The sequence below is a fragment of the Pteropus vampyrus genome, unplaced genomic scaffold, assembly GCF_000151845.1.
Source record: "Pteropus vampyrus isolate Shadow unplaced genomic scaffold, Pvam_2.0 Scaffold193, whole genome shotgun sequence".
Classification (NCBI taxonomy): domain Eukaryota; kingdom Metazoa; phylum Chordata; class Mammalia; order Chiroptera; family Pteropodidae; genus Pteropus; species Pteropus vampyrus.
The window spans coordinates 1,794,090-1,814,609 of record NW_011888974.1 but is presented as its reverse complement, the minus strand read 5'-3'; the positions used below and the strand labels follow the sequence as shown (position 1 = coordinate 1,814,609).

The 20,520-nt window shown below is 48.5% G+C and overlaps 1 protein-coding gene across 2 annotated transcripts in view; it reads right to left on the bottom strand.

Annotated features, from left to right (window-relative positions):
* Nucleotides 1-20,520, bottom strand: part of LOC105299692 (NADPH--cytochrome P450 reductase) — a 60,039-nt gene that overhangs the window by 3,289 nt on the left and 36,230 nt on the right. For both annotated transcript variants that reach the window (XM_011371540.2, XM_023537546.1), the window contains 8 exons: nucleotides 8,997-9,045; nucleotides 5,638-5,766; nucleotides 3,989-4,138; nucleotides 3,283-3,407; nucleotides 2,532-2,621; nucleotides 2,020-2,118; nucleotides 809-925; nucleotides 585-703 (listed from right to left, as the gene is read on the bottom strand). In XM_011371540.2, the coding sequence (XP_011369842.1) occupies nucleotides 585-703; nucleotides 809-925; nucleotides 2,020-2,118; nucleotides 2,532-2,621; nucleotides 3,283-3,407; nucleotides 3,989-4,138; nucleotides 5,638-5,766; nucleotides 8,997-9,045 (878 nt within the window). The remainder of the gene's footprint in view (nucleotides 1-584; nucleotides 704-808; nucleotides 926-2,019; nucleotides 2,119-2,531; nucleotides 2,622-3,282; nucleotides 3,408-3,988; nucleotides 4,139-5,637; nucleotides 5,767-8,996; nucleotides 9,046-20,520) is intronic.

Here is a 20,520-nt window from a genome sequence, read left to right as displayed (position 1 = left end):
CTGGTGAGACGGAGTAGCCAAGCTAGGGTGACCAAGGACAAGAGAATGGGGCAATGCCAGGTGGAGCTGGGCTGCCCCATGGGGTCTTAGGAAAACTCTGCACCAGATTCAGCGCCTCTTGCACTTTAAGTACACTGAATTGGCCTGGAGGGCTGTTAGGGTTGCTGACTCTGGTCCCCGAGTTCACAGGTGAGGAGATGCAGGCCCTGGAGTAGGGAGAGGGCAGTCTCAGGCCCTCAGTGGTGGAGCCAGGCCTGGGGACCAGGGCCCTGACCTGCAGTCCCTGCAGGCAGCTGGGATCGGCTCCGTCTCCAGGTACCTCTCCCTCCCTCAGGGGACTGTGCCACTGAGGGGATGGAGGGAACCCCAAGGCAGAGGGCCAGACCCTTCAGCTACTTTTGCCCCCTGCCTCCCAAGCTTGCTCCAGAACCTATAACTGTGGTGTCTTGGATGCAAGGGTCCTTTTGGGCACCGAGGCTTCAGGACTAAGCAGCTCAACCTACGGGCCTTGCCAAGGGGCCCATTCCTGCCAGCTGCCTCAGGCCCAGGTAGTCAGGGAGGGTGGCCTTGATTCCAGGACTCACCGTCGAGATTGTTCAGGGACATGACAACATCCAGGTCAACACCCAGGATCTCACCAAGCTGGTTGACAAGGGCAGAGTCATTGGCCGGGTAAACGGCCACATGGTCACCAGATTCATACCTAGGGGGAGATGTGAGGGTCAAGAGGAGGGTGGAAGGTGTCTTTGCACCCAGGTTAGGAGGCCCCGAGTGAAGGTGTGGGGGAGGGGGTGGCAGCAGCTGGTACCTGATTTTGGAATCTGAGATGTCTAATTCCAGGTGCATGAGGTGTCGCTCAGTTCCCTGGTTTAGCTTCCGGTTGGTGGTGACTGCAGCCAAGAATGGATTCTTGGCATCGAAGGGGCTGGGTGGGGAGGAGAGCAGCTCAGTGATTGGCTAGGTCTTCAATGTGAATCTCCCCGCCCCCAATCTGTTTTCACAGAACACAGGGAATCTCGGACTGGCCTCCAAGGGCCACAGAGAAACCTAATTATATAAAGGGTTCTCCCAGACCAATCCTAGGCAGTGCTCCTGATGACCCCACAAAGTGGGCAGAGCTGTGTTATCAGTGTTTCCATTTATAGATATGGAAACTGAGGCTGGCCCCTAAAAACCTGGGAGACCCTCCATATTCTATACCCACTGGTGAGCTGATTGCAAAGGAGGACTAGGCCCTTAAGATGGCTCCCAAGAGAGAAGGTGCCTGGTTCCCGAGTGACTATGTGGAGCAGAGCTCCTTCACCCCACCTGCCCTGGACAGCAACATAAACAGGAGAAGAACTTTTACTCTGTAAAGTCACTGAAATGTTGGGGCTTCCTGCTACAGTAGGACTCCAGCAGGACTAATGAAAACAGGGCTGCCGGTCTTGAATCCCGGCAGTAAAAGGAGAACTTTCCTAGGTGGCTCCATCAGGAGTTTGAGCAGCACCCAGGGGTAAGGCAAGACAGGGGCCCAGGAGAGGAACACTGTGTGTTTAGACAAAAAAAATCCAAATATTGAGGCAGAATTTTAGAAAGTGTACCCTCTTTTGCCAAAGTTCAACCTAGACCCATAGCTGAACTTGCTACGTCCTGGTCCAGAAACTGGGATGCATCCCCCATCCCAGGATATTTACAGACCAAAATGTCAGCAAATTAAGTACAAACCGAGCAAGTGCCAGTCTTTCAGAGGTTGTGCCCTGGACGGAAGGACCTCTGGGTAGGGAGGGGTTCTGAGGTCCCTAAGCACAGAGCAGCCTCTCATCTCTCTGCTCTGGAGCTCGAGTGCTCGGGTAAAGTGGAGATGAAAACATGAGTACCCCACCCATGCCCACTCCTGGACAAGGGTGGATAAGGATGCCCCATGGGATGGGGTCTGTGGGGATACACAGGACTACCAGTTGTCTGCCATCCCCAGACACCTGAGACAGGTGCACCAAGGGCCTCAGGGCCTGTCCCCCAACCATGCTCTCCACTCACGGTTTCTGGTTCTCGTAGCTCTTCAGGCGGCCCATCTCACCCACATACACCTTGGCCACATCTATGTCTGTGTGGACCACAAGCTCATACTGGCGAATGCTGGAAAGGGGAGACTGAGGGTGAGGCCGGGGGCTGGCGGGGGACTAGGTCAGTCCCGAGAGGAAAGAAGCCAAGTCAGGGAGTGAAACTGGCAGGAGACAGTGCATGAGTGTCCAGATAGGACATACGGGGCAGGAGGGAGCCTACACAGAGCTGAGGGACGGGTTGGGCAGCCTGGGGTTCAGTAGGCTTCCAGGTGGTTCTGTGAAAAGGTAAGGAAAGTTCATGACTTCAGGCAAAGCCCAAGTGCCTTAGCCTGAGACCTGGGACCTGGGACCCTCCCGCATCAGAATGAGTTTTCACCGGCATCTCTCTCTCTCTCACACCCCCAATGCCATTCCACCAGGCATGGTCTCCCACCTCAGAAGGCACTCACCCGCAGCCCCCCGCCCACTCTGTGGGCACACACTCACCTGGACTCCTCTCCAGTGGCTTCCACCCCAAAGTGCTCACAGACAGCTGGCCAGAACTGCTCTCGCCACGTGATAAAATCCTCCTCCAAGCTGGGGAGAGGAGACAATGAGACCCTGGCAGCGGTCCTCAACCTTTTCAGCACCAGGGACCAGTGCTTCTATGAGAATCAAATGCCTGATGATCTGAGGTGGAGCTGAGGTGGTGATGCTAGCGCTGGGGAGCGGCTGCAAATACAGATGAAGCTTCGCTTGCTCACCCACTGTTCACCTCCTGCTCTGCGGCCTGGTTCTTAAAGGCCATGGACCGGTACCAGTCCGCAGCCCAGGGGTTAGGGACCCCTGCTGTAATGGGCTAGCTTACCCAACTGCCTGGGTACCAGCTGGGGCTGCCAGGCTAGCTTGGACCCTCTCCCCAGCACCCACAAGAGCTTGAGGGCTCATTTCATGCATGCCCACCCAGTGATGAAACCCAAGGTATCAGAAAGTGTCTAGAATGTCTACACTAGCCATGGGTGGCTTTTACTTGAGTTGGGCAAATCAAGAGGATGGGGAAAAGCAAAGGCGGTTCACAAAATAGAGGCTGGGGAGTGGGTAGGGTGACTTCCTTCCCTTGTGTTATGGAATTTCAGCACACACTATGGCTTTGCACTTCCCTCATGTGCCTCAGCCCACTCCTAACCCTGAGGGGCTCCTGATATGTGACAGCTGGGGCAGGGTTTCCACGGAGGGTCCCAGCATGCAGGACACTCACTTTCCATCATCATCGCCCAACCCCAGCTCAAAGATCCGCTGGGCACCAAGCTGCTCCAGACGCTTGTCCACATACTTGCCCATGGCATTGAAGTGCTCATAGGTCTTATTCCCAAGGCCAAAAACCTGTAAAGACAGGAGTGGGTCTGAGGCCTAGCCTGCAGTCGGGGTGAGTTTCCATGCAGTACTGGCCAAGCCGCTAGGCAGCACTGTGAGGTGGGCCACCTTTGGCTTCTGGAAGTGGCTTTGTTTGGTGCCTTACAGCCCAGAGTCCCATCCACAACCAGCCTTTAAAAGCCTCAAACCTGGGCGGCCAGCAGGGGCAATTCGCCCTCTCCACCCGGCTCTCCTTGCCCAGCTGAATCTTGGTCATCCTGCCACAAACCTTTCCTGCCTTTAGTCTCCAGCAACAAATGCCCCGTGGAGCAAAGTAGGGCTGGGGACATGGGAGGAGAAGCTCTCTTAGTTCTGGGGCTCAGGGTGGAAGAGGGGGTTGTCCCATAAGCAGCCTTCCCTAGGGCTCCCTGTCACGAGCTCCCCACCAGACCCCCCTGTCCTGACACCTCAGCCTGCCCTGGCAGATCAGAATGAGCTAAGACCTGGAGAATTTCCTCTTGGACAAAGGGGTCCAGAGGCCCAGGTGAGGCGCTGCAGACTGTGACCTGGGAGTCCAAAGGGAGTCAGTGGAAGAAGACAGGGAGACTCACCGCATACTTAACTCCAGAGAGGTCCACATCTGTCTCCTGGAGCCAGTCATAGAAGTCTTGAGCATTGTCCGTGGGGTCCCCCTCGCCATAGGTGGCCATGCAGAACAATGCCAATGAGTTCTCTATCTCTGGCAGGCTGCCAAGGTCAGCCTGGAGAGACAAGGGCAGGGCCCAGGCCCAGCAACCATGACTCAGCCTGCTCTAGGTCAGGTCTGACGGGGTACAGACAAGCAAGTCCAGGGTTCAAGTGGAGGGGAGTGCATTTAAAGATGCTGACAGGTACAAACTGACAGGGTTCTATTCCACAAGCTGCCTCTCAGAATGTGGTTCCCTGTGCATCCGCCCTGGCCTACCACAGGTGAACCTCATTGTCCTACAAGGTCCCTGGAGCACAACAGGGCCTAGGCTCTCACTAACTCCTAGCCAACTGTTCACCAACTCAAAACTCATGTCTGGAGACAGATAGGTAGTAGTGCCTGTCCCCAAGACGGAAGGCAGGGGGTGAGAGAGGTGGAGGGACGGTTTGGTTTGGGAGATGAAGTGGCACATGCAGGAAGCAGCTGGTGCCCAGGAGAGTGTGGTTCTGAGGGAGAGAACATTCATTGTGTTGTTGGAACTGCAGGAACAGACAGGCAATGACTGGCAATGACCCCATGTGGAGAAGCAGGAAGGCACATTCCTGGGGGCTTCTTCCCAAGACTAGCTGTTCCCTGCCAGCTTCCTACCCTCCTGGGTGCCCCTTCCATGTCCACTGCTTCTACCTGGGGCAGGTGGCCTGGCTGCCATTAGTTCTTCTGACGCTCCAGAGAGCTGCAACCACGCAAGGAGAAGAACAGGATGAGGGGGCCAATCCAGGAGGCGAATTAGCAAGGTGAGCCTCTCCCACAACCCTCAGAGACAGGCAGGCTGGGGAGAGGGCGCAGCTGGGGCCAGACGTCTGGACTGAGTCCCGCATAGTCCTGTGGTGGCCCGATAGAGTGATAGAAGAAGTGGGAGGGATCCTGCAGCCCCAAAGTGGGGGCATGGCTGGCCTTTTCCAATTCTCACGTTCACTCTTCCCTCAGGCCCTGTCTCAGTTCCTGCTCTGGCCCAGACACAGGAGTTTACGGCCTCATTTCAAAGTCCAGAGGAAGGGTTCCCAGAGATGGCCCATCCAACGCCCTCATCCCTCATCTGTAGAAGAGGCAAGGAAGGCCTCAGGGGCAGAGGCTGGCTCAGGGTCACATGGGCAGTCAGAGCAGAGCGAGATTAGAGCCAGATTCCTCCACTCCTCAGTCCAGCTTCCCTGCAGCTGCAGTTTGGGTGGGGGTGGGGGAGAGAAGGGAAATAGTTTCTCTCTTGACCTGAGACCCTTTCATTTTTAAGGCCACATCCAATCCACTTCTGCTAGCACCTACCCAGCACTTGTAAAGTCCATGAAGGCTGAGCATGAGCAGTGCTGGGAGCTCATGCTTCACACCTGGGCCAGGTGTTCTTAATGTCCTTAAAACCGGGGCCACCTGGCTGCTAGTACAAATGACAGGAGATATCTATTCTCGTCTGTCCCTTTGACTAACTCTGCCCTTTAAGCAACACTATGATCCAGGGAAACTTTCCTTAATGCTTCTGGAAGGGCTGGGAGGAAGGGCTGGGGTGTGGTGAGAGCTCACCAAGTCATACTCCTCGGGGTCTGCTGACATGCTCCGCATCCCGTAGCGGTGGGCGTCCTTGGACAAGCGGTTGGCAAACTCCTCAGCGGTCCCCGTCTGGGAGCCATAGAACACGATGATGTTCCTGCCCTAGGGAAGGCCAGATACGTGGGGTCAGAGAAGGGCCAAGAGCCACAGGCTTCACCAGAGATTCTAGGTGACTACAGGGGCAGGCCAGGTAGGTGGGGCCCCTCAAGGACACTCTTTCCTTCCTGACATCTGAAAAAAAATAAACAATGTTCAGTAAAAAAAAAAAGGTGACTAAACAGTATATATAGTATAATCCAATTCTGTATACCCACGCCCTCATATATATGTATATGTTTTATTTATACACATGCATACACTAAAGAAAAAGACTAGCAAGAAATATACCAAGAGTCTCTAAATAGGAGATTATGGGTAGGTTTTTCTGGATGATTGCAAAAGTAATACACATTTATAAAAATCTAGACAACAGGGAAAGGTACCATATGGGTTGGCTCACATGCTCTTCATCCCACCCTCCTGCTGTGCCGTCTACAGCGGCTATTGAAAAGCCCCAACTCTATCCCTAGACTCCCCTGTGGCTAGCAATGCAGTAAATTAGGTCCAGCCAACTGGATGTTCTTTGCAAAAGGTGGAAGTGAGGCAAAGGCTACCTGCGTGTCTCTTTATGTAGAAATGAGGTTTCTCTGCAGTGGTACCCAGTGCCCCAAATCCCTTAGAGTGGTCCCTAATTTTTGGATCCAGCCCTGACACAGGTACAAAACACAAAATAAAATGTATGGATTACAGTGAGTTTAAAGTGTTCTCATACCTTTTGTATTTCCTGAATTTCTACAAATCATTTAAAAATCATTTAAGAAGGTATTTTAAATTAATCACTACAAAAACTACTTAATAAAAGAGAAAATACTTACGACATCAGATTAAGGGACTCTAACAGGATGTAAAATAGTAGCTAAATATTTACAGTAGCATCAAAATATATAAAGTACCTAGAAATAAACCTTATAAGAAATACACGAGAAGCTACTGAGTGATAAAGGACTCAACTAAATGGAAAGGTACTCTGATTTTGGAGAGAACTCAACATACAAGATGTTATTTCTTCCTATTTCAATACAAAAATGTAACGTGATTCTAATAAAAAGCTTAAGAGCTCTTTTTTCCTCAACAAAGTGATCCTAAAAGTCCTGTAGAAAAATAAAAGACTCCATCCATAGAAATATTATTTGGCAATAGAAAGGACTAAAGAGCTGACACGCGCTACAACGTGCATGAACGTTGAAGACATTATGCTAAGTGAAAGATGCCAACACAAAAGGCCATATATTATATAATGCCATTTACATGACATATCCAGAATAGGCAACTCTATAGAGACATAAAGTAGATAACAGTTGTTTAGGGCTGAGGGTGGGGAATTAGGGAGTGGGGAGTGACTGCTAATGGGTATAGGGCTTCTTTTTGGGATGATGAAATATTCTAAAATTGATCGTGGTGATGGTTTGCATAATTCTGTGAATATACTATAAAACATTAACGTGTATATTTTAAATGGGTGAATTGTATAGAATATGAAGTGTATCTTGATAAAACTGTTACCCAAAAATAAGTAAATACATATGAAATAATAGCCAGGAAAACTGAAAAACAGGAGTGATGGGAAGGGGGTAGGGCAGTGCCTAGGACAACCAGATATTAAAACAAGGTATAAAATCTCAATAATTAAAACAGTAAGATACTGTACATAAACAGGCAGCAAGATCAAAGTACTAGAATAAGAAAATATGGAAATACACCCCAAACCCCATGGGAATTATGTATATGATAAAACCAGTGGGAAAAAGATGGACTCTATTACATGGAACTTATAGACAGCCGTAGGAAAAAGTAGCACTGGCTCCATCATACCTTACATCTTATGCCAGGATAAATTCCCAATAGATTGAATTTTAAATATGAAAAATGAAACCATAAAAGTACTAGAAGAAAACATGAAAGAATTCTTTTATCTCCTCAGAATGAGGAAGGCCTTTCAAATGAGCAACTCGAAGTCCAGAAGTCATAGAAAGAAGAATGAAGTGGACTATGTAACTTTTACATGGCAAAACAAACACACATAAGCCAAGTCAAAACAATTAACTGGGAAAAATATTTTAACTTATATTGCAGACAAGAGGTCAATCTCCTTAATAGTTTTAAGGAGTTCCTCAAGAAAGATCAATCTCAACAGTAAATGGGCAAAACGTTTGAACAGAGAATCTATTAAAAAAAAAGAAAGAAAATAAATGGCATCACAACATATGAAAATCTGCTTAACCTCATTCATAAGAAAAATGCAAATTAGAACTACACAGAGATATCATTTTTTTAACCTAGATAACTGGCAACCCCCTAAACTTTGGTAATGAACTGTTGGCAAGGCTGTGAGGAACAGGTTTTCTCACACATTGCTAATGAGAGTGTCCCGCTGTGACCCCTATTGGGGGCAATTTGGCAGCTTTCATCACAATTACAAATGCATGTACCTTTCAATCCAATAATTCCACTTCTGGAAATTTGCAAAATTTGTATTTGCAAAAGTGCAAAATGATCTACATAGTCACAGCAGCATTGTTTGTAAGAGCTTAAGATTAGAAATATTCCCCTCATCAACAGGGCAGTGCTTAAACAAATACAGTACTTATGGTTACATAGTGGAATCATTATACGGCCATAATAAAGAAAGAGGAAGGTCTTTTTAAAAAAGGCACAGTCTATAACTGTATGCAATAGGCCGCTTTTTGTATTTCGAAAACGTGTAAAATAAGTCTCTGTGTTTTTTGTACGGGCACCAAGAAGCTCTAGAAGGATTCATACAATCCTAAGAACACTGGGGCTGAGTGGCAGGGACAGAAGACAGGCTTTCCACTGAAGAGTTCACGTTCTGGATTTTCACCAAGTGAATGTGGTACCTTTTCGTAAAATTAAATACTTAAATAAACAAAAACAACAAGGGATAAAACTGGAGTTGTGCCATGACCACAGCTCTGTGAGGTTTAGATATGCTTGTGGACAGAGCCTGGACTGGGAGAAAGGAGACAGGACAGCATCCTGAGTTAGAGGGACGGTCTATTTTTATAGTTTGGTTTGTTCAAAAACACAGTAAACTCTCCCAGCAACAGCAGAGCAACGTTGGGGCTTTGGTTAGACGAGAATGTACACACAAGAGAGCCAGGCCTGCGTTCCCACCCGCCCTCTCCTGTCCAGTGCAGCTGACCTTCTGCTGGACCCTGTAAGCATCCACCAGGCCAAGACTCATTGGGAAGAGTACAGATGTAGTGAAAACTCACCGTCTTCTTCATCTTTTCCACGAAGCTGCTGTCTTTGACAGATAAGTTCCTGAAAAACAAAAGTGTCTGATGGGCATGGGATGCACGTAGCAGCATCGAGGGGCATTCCAGCTCCACCCTGTGCCACTCCCCAGTGACCACACCAGCAGCTGCCTGTGGTCCAGCGCCGGGCTGCCAGGCCTCATCCCCGTTCCCCAATAGTGAATTCGAAGTGTCTCGAGACACCAACACCTGGCCAAGCCAGGACCCCCGCCCCAGATAAATGAGAACAAAATAGTCAAGGACTTCACTTCCCCATCCCTCAGCAACCCTGGCCAGTGGTTCCCATGGCCTTGTCTCACCTCCAACCCCTGCCTCACACAGCACACAGGAGTCTCCTAACTACGGGTTTGATCATTCTACTGCCTGCCCCACTCTCAAACCCTTAATGGCTTCCATGACCCAGAGGATAGGGGTATGCAAATGCCTTCAGATTCTGTCCCCAGCTTCACCTGACTCTTCCCTCCACACACCATTCTCTCCATCATGGCCCTCAGAATTCTGTCCAGCCATCACTTCCACCCAGAACATCTTCAATCCACTTCTTCACCCACAGACTTCTGCTCCACCCCACGGCCCAGCCCACGTGCCAACTTCCCTGAGATTTCCCCCACCCATTCTCTGCAGTGAAGCCACATTTCATTGTTCCCTTCTCTACCATCCTGGCACTTCCTAGAGCCCTGAACTGGGCCCCGTCCCCTCCACAGAGCAGCACTGCTGCTGGTCTCATCGCAGCCTCAGGATCCTCTGTCCACTCTCTGCCTCCCAGCTGCCAGCCTCCTGCCCCTCTCCCTGTCTATTTCCCATCCTTTTCCTTCTCTCTTTCCTTGTCCCAGGCCGGCAGGCCCAACTAAAGAAGCCAAGTGAGCCTCTTCAGGGACTTTCAGGCCTAAAGCAGCAAGGTGGGAAAAACAGGAGAAGATATTTGCAACAACATCTGACAAAGGACTTGGGTCTAGAGTATAAGAAATCGTGACAAATCAGAGAAAGATACGTAATCCAACAGAAAAATTGTCAAAAGACTTGAACAGGCAGTTTCTTAAAGAGACTATCTAAATGGCCAAAAAACATATGAAAAGGTAGTTGACATTATTAGTTATCAGAGAAATAGAAGTTAAAACCACAGTGAGAGCTATTATTCACACATCGGAATGGCTAAAACTAAAGACGGACGATGTCATGTCCAGGCGAAGCTGTGGAGGAACTAGAATTCCCACACACTGTTGCGAGGAGGGCAATACAGCACATCTACTTTGAAAGGCTGGTGGCAGTATCGCCTCACAGCACATCCGTACCCGCGCACAGAAGACATATCAGGAAAGTTCACGGCAGCATTAGACATGTGTGCTCCCCAGAGGGAACAACCCTGTCGTCCATCAGCAGAAAATTAGAGAAACTGTGGTGTGTTCATACACCAGAACATTCTCCACTGCAGCAATGAAAAAGATGATCACCACACACACTAACATGAATGAGCTCACGAATGTGACGCTGAGTGAAAGAAGCCAGGTAGAAAAGAGTACATATATATGATTTCATTATACAAAGTCCCAAACAGACAGAACTAATGTGGGGACAGGAGTCAGGACAGTGGGCAAGGGACGGCAGGAAGGCTCCTGGGGAGCTGGTAATGATCTGCTCTTTGATCTGGGTGTTAATATGGCGAGAATCATCCATCTATATGTACTTTTCCACAGATACAATATTTCAGTAAAAAGTTTATAATTTTACAATTTGCTTCCAAAACCCATTTTCTCCCACTACCAAGACTGTCGGGCAGGCTTGGGAGGCAATGAGGTGCAGGTGGCCGGGCAGGGGCTGTGGAGTCAGGCAGACTTCCTCGCCTGCAGCTGAGTGAATTTGAACCAGGATCTCATTGCTCTTCAACTAGATAATGGGGATAACAAATTCTACTTCAGAGGTTTTTGCAAAAATCAAACAACGAAAAAGGATATAAATGACCTAGCAGAACATCTAGCACAAGGCAGGCTCCATAACTGGTGGCTGTCACTGGTACCAGCCACTCACTCACCTGGTAACCTCCCGTCAGACCTCAGCCAACAGCAGGGTCTCTCTCTGGGTGGCCACCAAATCCTCGCACAGAAGCTTGTGGCACAGAGTGGCAGCAGGTGTGTGTAGGCAGGTGCTGAGTATTTCCACAGTTTTTCAAAAGTTAGCTGAAGGCTGGCCTCCTCTACACTCGTGCCTTTTACTTACTTAGCCGAGATTATCCCAATTTCCAATTTGGATAAGTCCAGTCAAGGTGCTGTGTTCTTCATGAAACATGGATGGGCCATGGATGGGATCAGACCAGACAGAAAGGGACTCGATAAGGTATGAAGGATCCCAAAGTAGGCTGTGTCTGGGCTGGGTGGGATGGGATCAGAAGGGGATGGGCCCAGCCTTGGGGAGGGTGCAGAGCCTCCATCTTTCCTCTCCCCTACAGGGGCTCCCCCACTGGTTCCCTTCAGCCTGCCAGCCAGGGGTCCGCACGGGGTCAGAAAGGCTGGCCAGCGAGCAAGGATGCAGCTGGAGATGGCCAGGCACTTCAGGATCTGGGGGTGACATGTTGGAGATGTGAGGTCTCAGGAAGGTAACATGAGATCACATCCAGAAAGCCCCTGCCACAAAGCAGGCCCATCTCCACCCCAATACAGGGGGAACTGAATGCCCATCTTACAGATGAGTTGACAGAGGCCCAATGACAGCATTGTGCCTCGTTCCCTGGCCAGTAAGTGGCCACACAAGGACTAAACCCAGCCTGACTCCAAGGTCTATGCTCTTCCCCTTCCATCTTCCCACACATGAGAAAGTGTACTGAAGAGTGGAGTGTACACACGCGCGCACACACACTCAGCACGACTGCATAAAAGTGATGTCCCTCCAGGCTAGAGGCCTGGAGTCCGAAGAAAAACTTACGTCAGTGAAGGTTTCTTTTAAGAATGCCTCTGCAAAGCTGCTTAGACATGTAATTTTGTAAATATAAAGACAGAAGTTTCACATTTAAGTCCCCACTGGGCTTTTCACTAGGTTAATAGGTCCAGGACTATTATGATCTACTAACCTATTTTAGTATGAAATAGCAGGCTATTTTCAGAGCCTTAGTGTTAAATAATGCTGCATGTGGGGCCCCATGGGAGGCAATGCCCGGTGCCCGACTCGGCCACTCCAGCTTCTCTTCTCTGTCTGGGAGGCCATGTGAGTGCAGCAGGCCCTTGAGGAGCAGGAGGGAGGGAGTCGGGGACATCTTCCCCGGCTTTCCCGTCCAGCAATGGCCTATCCTCATAGGAACCCGGAGAGGCCCTCCCCCTGACTCCACCTTACCCCAGCATCCCAACATGAGTGGGGCCAGGGCAAGAGCACAAATGGAGACCCTAAGGCCTGCTCCCATTCTCTTCCAACTCCCAGCTCCAACCCACACTCCAAAGGGGTCTTGTTTCTGGACATCTTGCCCACAAGTGCAACTTCTGTCCATGCCCAGCCACCAACAGCAACATCTTTACTATCCCTCTGGTTTATATGCAGCCTAAACTAGAACATAAACGAGAATATTAAATGTCTGTCTGCACTAACAAGGCATGCTCACCAATACTCACTCTTAGATGAAACAAGGTGCAAAATGATGTGAATTCTACCACTGTGATCCTTTTGAATTCTGAGTCATAAGAATATATTACCTACTAAACATAATTCAAACATAAATTTAGGGGATGTGAAGCATAGCAGGAAATATAGTCAATAATAGTATAACCATGTATAATGCCAGGTGGGTACCAGACTAACTAGAGGGATCGTGTTGTCTATTATACAAATGTCTAACCACTATGCTATACACTTGAAACTAATACAAAATAATATTGAATGTCAATTGGAAAAAAAAGTAAATTTAAACTGATGGTTAAGAAAACTGTCAGCAATCTAGACAAATGTTCCTGAAGCGTATTTTGAAAAAAAAAAAAAAGCAGATAGAAAACTAAATGCAATTTCCATTTATATGAAATGCGCAGAACAGGCAAATCCACGGAGACAGGTAGATGAGTGGGGATGGGGCGTGACTGCTTAATTGGGACACCATTTCTCTTTGGGGTGATGAAAATGTTTTGAAATAGTGAGGATGGTTGCACAACATTGTGACTATACTAAAAGCCACGAGACTGAACACTTTAAAACAGTTCAAATGGTGAATTTTAATGGGTATGAATTTTACCTCAATTAAAAAATAAAAACAAACTAAAGGAACTTGGTTGACACCTAAAAAAAGTGTTGTTTTTTTGGAATGTTCATTTATACGGAGTACTTCTTTCTCAGTTTCTCAACCACTGCCAATCACTGTGTATGGATGCACCACAGCAGAAGCTCTGATAGAAATTCTGGTAGAAACTGAGAATAACGATGCAGAGCCAGGTGAAAAACAAGCTACAGTTGTGTCACCAAGGTAATAAACACATCTTCCCTCACACTCGATCCCTCCCAGGGTATAATATATGACTGACAGGAGGACAACAAGAATCTGTGTCCTTACAGAGCAGAGTGCATATTATTAATTATTCATAGAAAAAGGAGCTGAAGAGAAATATACCAGCATCTTGAGAGAGAATATCGAAGGGTTAGAATAAAAGGTGAGATGGTTTCCATAATTTTCATAATTAGATGTACATATAGTTAAAAAAAGAGCGGCAACTCAAATGTCTAAAAATAGGGGTGAGGCTACACAGGTTACAGCCGCATGACACATGTGGTTCCCTATTAACCAGGAGAGAGCACAGATCGTTATCTATCTCTGTGAAAGGATGTTCTTGGTGTATTTAAGTGGAAAAGCAAGATACACAATAATATGGATGACATGATCCCATTTTATTTAAAAGGAAAGGAGAAAGATGAACACTGACATATTAAGAGTTGTTCTCTCCCAGGGAAGCAATTATGAGTCTTCCCCCACCCCCTTTTTTGCTAATCTCTATTCTCAACTTCCCCACCCTTCTTTTCTACAATGAACATGTAATGCTTTTGTGAAAGAAAAATGAAAGTTACTTTTTATGTGAAATGTTGCATGTGGATACAGATTGATTTTGAAGGCTCCAATGCAGATAATTAGAATAGCTAAACCCCAGGTAGAGACCCATACCAGAGAAGATATTCTAGATAAGAGAACAGAGGTCACCAGTTTGGAGTATATCTCACAATACGGCCCAGCGCCATATCCCTCAACTCTACTTTACAAACACTCTGGGCCACACTGACTACTCATAATTTCTCTTGGTTCCTCTGTGCCTTTGGACTCACTGCTGTCTTTGCCTAGAACATCCTTCCTCTGACTTTTTCCCACAAACTGCTGCCTATCCTTGAGACAGAAAGTATAATTTCCTCCTCAGACACTTTTCCCTGCTCCTCAAACAGTAAAATTATTTGTCACCATCTTTGATGTGTCTCCCACTTTCATCCAGGCACCTGACCTCAATCTGAGGTCTGGCTTTAATAATTCTGGGGGGAGCTATCAGGTATCTCTTTGCAACCAGCACATGCCTGGCACTCAGCATATGTTTTTTCAGCTTTTGGGGCAGACAGTCCTGAGTCCTCTGGGTTGGCAAAGATGGTCTAAGAAAGCCTCTGGAGAGTTCCCCTACCTACCTGAGAGGGCCTGACGTTAGCCAAAACGCCAACTCCTATCTCTTCTAAAAGGGCAGAGGCTTCCATAGAAGCTACATCTCAAAGAAAGTGGATTTGAAGATTTGCTGAAGAAAGGGACAAGTGGTATCCCCACTGCCCAGTGCGTGCCAGGCTGCTGTCCATCTACAGGTGACGTGTGCCAGCTTGGGTGGGAAGGCATGAGACCGAACAAGGCAGCCTCTACCTTCCAAGGGTCAATCACCAAGTTGAGGAAAGACAGGCCCTAAGGAGAATCACGGAGGGATGGGAGGGGCAGAGACTTGGGTTCAAGTCCTGGTTCTGCCACCAAACGGGCCTGTGACAAGTTGTGGCTTCTCCAGGCCTCAGATTCTTCTGACTGAGAACACTGCAGCTTGGCCTCTGCCACTTCTCCCAGTGCCTTACACAGCACCTGGAACTTGGTTAACCCGCAGAGATAAAGAGGGTGTTCTCTGAAAGAACGAGGCTGTGTGGACATTGTGATTTCCAAGGCGCAGCAACACACAGTGGCCCATGCTAAGACCAAATGGTGGATCAGACAGCTGAGACCACAGAGCTTCAGAGCTTCACTATGGCTGGAGAAATCAGGAAAGTCCTCCCAGAAGAGCTTAGCACTAGTCTCAGAGACAAAATGGCTCGAGAAAGAAAGCCATGGAATCAGCAGCCAAGGGGCTTCTGCATAAGGCCCACACAGCCGATGCAGATTTTGGTTCTGGCCCTGCCAGCTGGGGGTGCATGGGGAGAAGAGCTTCAGTGTGGCCTCCTGATGTACTTGCACAGGGAAGGAATTCCAGGCCGGTAGCGCTGGGAGTGGAGAGGGAAGCCCTCCAAGCCGGTCTGGCTGGGTACGTCAGGGGCTGGCAAGATGGCTAGCCCCGCCTGTCCCCAGCCCTGGTCCCTTTGTTAACTTTAATCCCTGGAGAAGGGAAGAACATTCCCACCCTTTCCCCCTCAACTCCAGGGATGGCTTCCAGAATTTCTGGGCATACCAACGTCCAGGAGGGGAAAATGGAAACCCAAAGGGACTGAGGAAGACCCCGTGCAACTAGTCACTGCCCCAACATACACAGTTTACGGATGTTCCTACTAGTTCCATCTGGTCTGCTGGGACGCAGCAGAGACCGTCTCCCCACTGCAAGGTGCTGCTGCTCAGCCCGCACAGGTCCACACCTGAGAGCCCTCAACTGGCTTTACCCTACCTAGAGCTTCACACTGGAATTTGCACTTGGGAACTGATCCTTAAATAGGCAGAGTCGGTGGCTGGGGCCTTCCTGATTTCTGGTCCAAATCCTGTCTTTTGGAAGCAGGGACATGCAGCCTGCAAACCCAGGACTGAAGGGGCCAGCAGTGCCCCTGCCCAACCGAGACCCCCAGGGAATGCCCTCAACTCTGCTGGTCAACTCTCAACGGCACCCTCTTCATACCTCCAGGGCTTCCCTGCCCAGAAAGAAGTTCCATCCATACTTGAGTACAAGTGTCCGGTGTCCCCCAGCCCGAGGGGCATCGACACAGTCTGCTGCCAGGGACACTGTCTAGAACTGACCTTCTTCGGGTGGGCTCGTCCCGAGGAGATGAGTACGTGCACCCCATGGTTTCTCACTCCCAACTCCGGGACTTAAGGAAGAAGGCAGGTTACAGCACTCCCCTGGCAACAGGCAGGGAGCCAGCAGCTAGGAAGCTGGGTTCTGTTCATCCTCTACACAGTGCTGGCGGGCCGGTGATCTCTGAAAGTGCTCCTAGATACTCCAAAGTCCTCTTGGAATCTTGGCTGAGCCCCTGCGTGCATCCGCCCCCAGGAGCCTGAGAACACTGCAACATCTGGCGGTTCCAGCAGGGAGGAACCGGGGCTCCAAGCTGAAACCTCCCGTGATCCCCTGCGTTTGGGCACACACCCCTCCTCCTTCAGTATGGACCGAGGGAAGGAGAAAACCTTCCCAACCTCAACTCGGGTCTCCTTGGAAACTGTTTATATCAGAGCCCTTTCTCTCCATATCCTCCCCCTTTCCTACTTGAAAAAAAAAAATAAAAAGAAGTCATGGTGGCTGAATAAAGCTCTTCTAGACACTAGAAAGCAGTTATGCAGGTTGCTATGGCAGGGCCTCTCTCCATAAAGGAAGCTGCATTGAATCTACTGCCAGGGCGCCTCAGGATGATATTAAATTAGATCTGGTCCCCGTCTTCCTCCCCACAAAAGAACTGTGGGCAACAGAGCCTAAGACCTGGGAGCCTATCTCACCTGAGAGCATACAGGGTGCTGTGAAACCAGCACATCTCACCCTCCCATTGCACAGTGGGGGTACCGCCCAGTGAGGTGGTCACAGCATTCGCTGCTGAGATGCTTCATCTTAAGGAGCACCCCGTCAAAGAACCCAAGTACAGACAGCCCATCGCGAGAGGCTGCAGCTGGCCCAGGCTCCGAGCCCAGAGACCAGCGGCTCCATAATGGAGCGCAAAAGGTTCCAATTAGGGCCCGCCACTCCTAAATTGGGAGCAGGAGTCTCTCCGGTTCAGGCTTCAGAAGTCGACTGCAGCCTGCTGTGTGGAGAAGACAAAAGGGAGGGTGGACAAAAGCACTGAGTCACTTGGACAGAGATGAGCCAAGATGTCCCCATGTGATTCATTTTGTTTCCAGTTCCAGGCAACACTCAGAAGGATTTCTGAAAACTACAACTCAAGAATTTAATTTTCCGCACAATGGAACTGATTTCTTCTGGGACTTTCCGCTACCTATAGTGACACATGAGACAGCTGCTTTTGAATGGCTCTCCCCAGAGCCCATTGTGTGGCAGCAAGTTCTCCAACCCCCAGGGTAGCAGGCCCCAACTGTCAGAGAAGGGATGAGCGCTGAGACAGGGCACACGATGGCCACAGAGCTGTGGGGCAGGCTGGCTGGCACAAGACCAACGTTGACTTTGAGGCCTCTACCACGGGAAGATGGCTCCCCCAAGCGGGCCAGGATTTCTCTACCATGGGCAACACAGTTTCAGAGCCTTGGGGCAGAAAGTTAATGGTTTGGAAGAGCTGCCTTTGCTGAAAACAAAGTGGTTCACCGGAGCTTAAATAAAAAACAGCATCTCTTTCCGCTGACAGGGCCAAGAACTGATGAAGAGCAGTGCAGAAGGGGCTTCCTGTGACGAGGGCCTACAGGAGGAAGGTTAAAGCAGGTGTGGGAGGTCACAAAAAGGAACAGGAACTACTAGTTACTGAGTGCCTACTGTATGCCAGCTAGTATTCAAGGAGAATGAGGCTCCGGTGTGAGCCGGCAACTCAACTCCAGACCTGTGAAAGTTCATGTCCGCTCCCGCTGAGCATGCTGTGTCCCTCTGTCCCACCCTCTCAGTCAAGGCACAGAAGGAAGTCCCAGGTGTGTCCTCAGGAATGTCGAGAAAGCACAGTCCACAGCCCTTCTCAGGGATCCTAGGTCCTTGTCATTTGGGGCGCTCTGGGGCTTGAGTGGGCTGCCATTTCCCTCCTATATCCCTCGCCCATGTAGCCTTCAACATGTATCCACGAACATGCAGACCAGGACCCCACAACCTGCCACAGCAGCCCTGGCCGCCTGCCCTCCCAACACCGCAGGGCGCTCTCTGGCCTTTCTCCTGAGCCCTAAAGACCACTGGGCAGTAACTGAGCCTGTCAGGTGTCAGGCGGGGCTATTGCTATCGTTCAGGAGAGAGCAGAGACTGAGGTCCAAGAAACTGTTCAGGGATATTCGGCCCATCAGTGACAGAAAGAGCCGCATCCTCTGACACTGGGATGACTTGGTTTTTGTCACAAAGTGACCCTGCCTTTGTGTGCAAAAGGAAAAGGGAAAGAAAACAGGGTGGCAGGGCGGACAACAACGGGGCTGGGGTGGGGAGTTAGCAGAAGTGAGAGAAAAAGTGTGAGAAGAGAAGCCTTGAGCCACCAGCACCAAGTGCCCTGATGATGCCCAGCAAGGTCAGCAGGTCTAGGACACTCAGCTTCTGCATCGCTCCCAGACAGCCCACCTTCGAAGCTGCAGGTGCTAACCAGAATGGCAAAACCACCCCAATCTCATCAGGAGACAGGAAAGAAGAAAAGGCAGGTGAAATCCCTTAGTGGTCAGGTGGCAGCAAAAAAAAACCCCGCCTGTGCCTGCAGGGTGTGAGCAATATCCTGAGCCCATTTCCTTCTCATTTCACTGATGTTGGGAGCCTTTAGGCATGGCACACTCTCCATGTCCACAGAGGCCTTCTCTGCGTGCTTTTCTCTCTATAAAACTCATTTGTGTTTCTATTTTCACATTTGGGAGAGCCAAGGACTTCTCTATAGAAAGAGTGACCCTGAGCTATATGTGGAAAAAACTCCAGATCACTTTCCACCTGTCAGCACTCGAAAGATAAGGACGGACAGAAATGATGCCAAAAGCCTTGACTCCTGGCTTTTCTGGCCCTTCTGTCCGGAGCAAGTCCCTAAATAAAGATCACATAGGAAAATGAGCTCTTTTGTGGCTTTTCAGAAGCCATCCCCAGTGGGATGCAATCAGCAAAACCCAGACTGTGAGAAACTCTGTGAAACAAATGATCAGGTTTCTTCAAACAACCTTCAAAGGAAAAACAGGAATGGAGGGAAAGTCCATGAACTGAGAGATTTCCCATTACATTAAGAAGCTGCCAGGCACAAAAGGCTGTAGCTACATAATTCCATTTGCATGACATTTGGGGAAAACTACAGGGACCAAAATAAGATCAGTGGTTGCTGAGGTGGAGTGGAGGTGGGTACTGACTGCAAAGGGACCTGGGATGGAGCTTTTGGGGATGACAGAATATACTATATTTTGGTTGTAACACTGGTTATACAATTGTATACATCTGTCAGGATTCATCAAACTGTACACTTAAACAGTGAATTTCATTTATTTTTTCTTAAAGGTGATTTTTATTGCATGTAAATTATACCTCAATATACCTTACCCCTTTCCTACCCCAGAGAGGGCCTTATAAGATTAATCAACTGTAATATAGGGGTCTTGTCTAGATCCTGAATTTTTAAAAAAATGGTTTAAAAATTTTTATCAGTCAACCAGGGAACTATGAACAAATGCTGATTATCTGAAGATATTGAAGCTTACTGTTGACTTTCAGGAGTATGGCATTAAGTTATGTTTTAAAAGGGGAGTCCTTCATAGCAGCATTATTCACAGTGGTCAGGCCATGGAAGCAACTGAAGTATCCTACATGGAAGCAACTGAAGTGTCCTACGATAGATGATTGGCTAAAGAAGCTGTGGTACATATATACAATGGAATATTACTCAGCCATAAGAAGAGATGAAATACTGCCATTTGCAACAACATGAATGGACCTTGAAATAATCATACTAAGCAAAATAAGCTTAGACAGAAAAAGTTGAAAATCACACGATATCACTTATATATGGAATATAAACCTAAAAGCACCAAATGAACAGGACAAACAAACAGAGATTCATGGACATGGACTATAGACTAGTGGTTACCACAGGGTAGGGGGTGGAGGAGGAGGGGGGAGGTAGACGGGGTAAAGGGGGTCAAATATATGGTAGCTGAAGGAAACTGGACTCTGGATGGTAAACACACAATAGAATATACAGATGTCAAATTATAATGTATGCCTGAAAATTATATAACTGTACTGACCAATGTTACCCCAATAAACTTAATTAAAAAAATAAATAAAAAATAAAAATAAATCAAAATAAAAAAGGGAGTCCTTGAGTTTTAGAGGACTGAAATATCTTCATATTTCATATTTCCATATAGGGTCATAGAAAATATTTCCAACTTCCTATGAAATCATGATTTCTTTATTCATAATTCCTATGAATTATATGATTAATT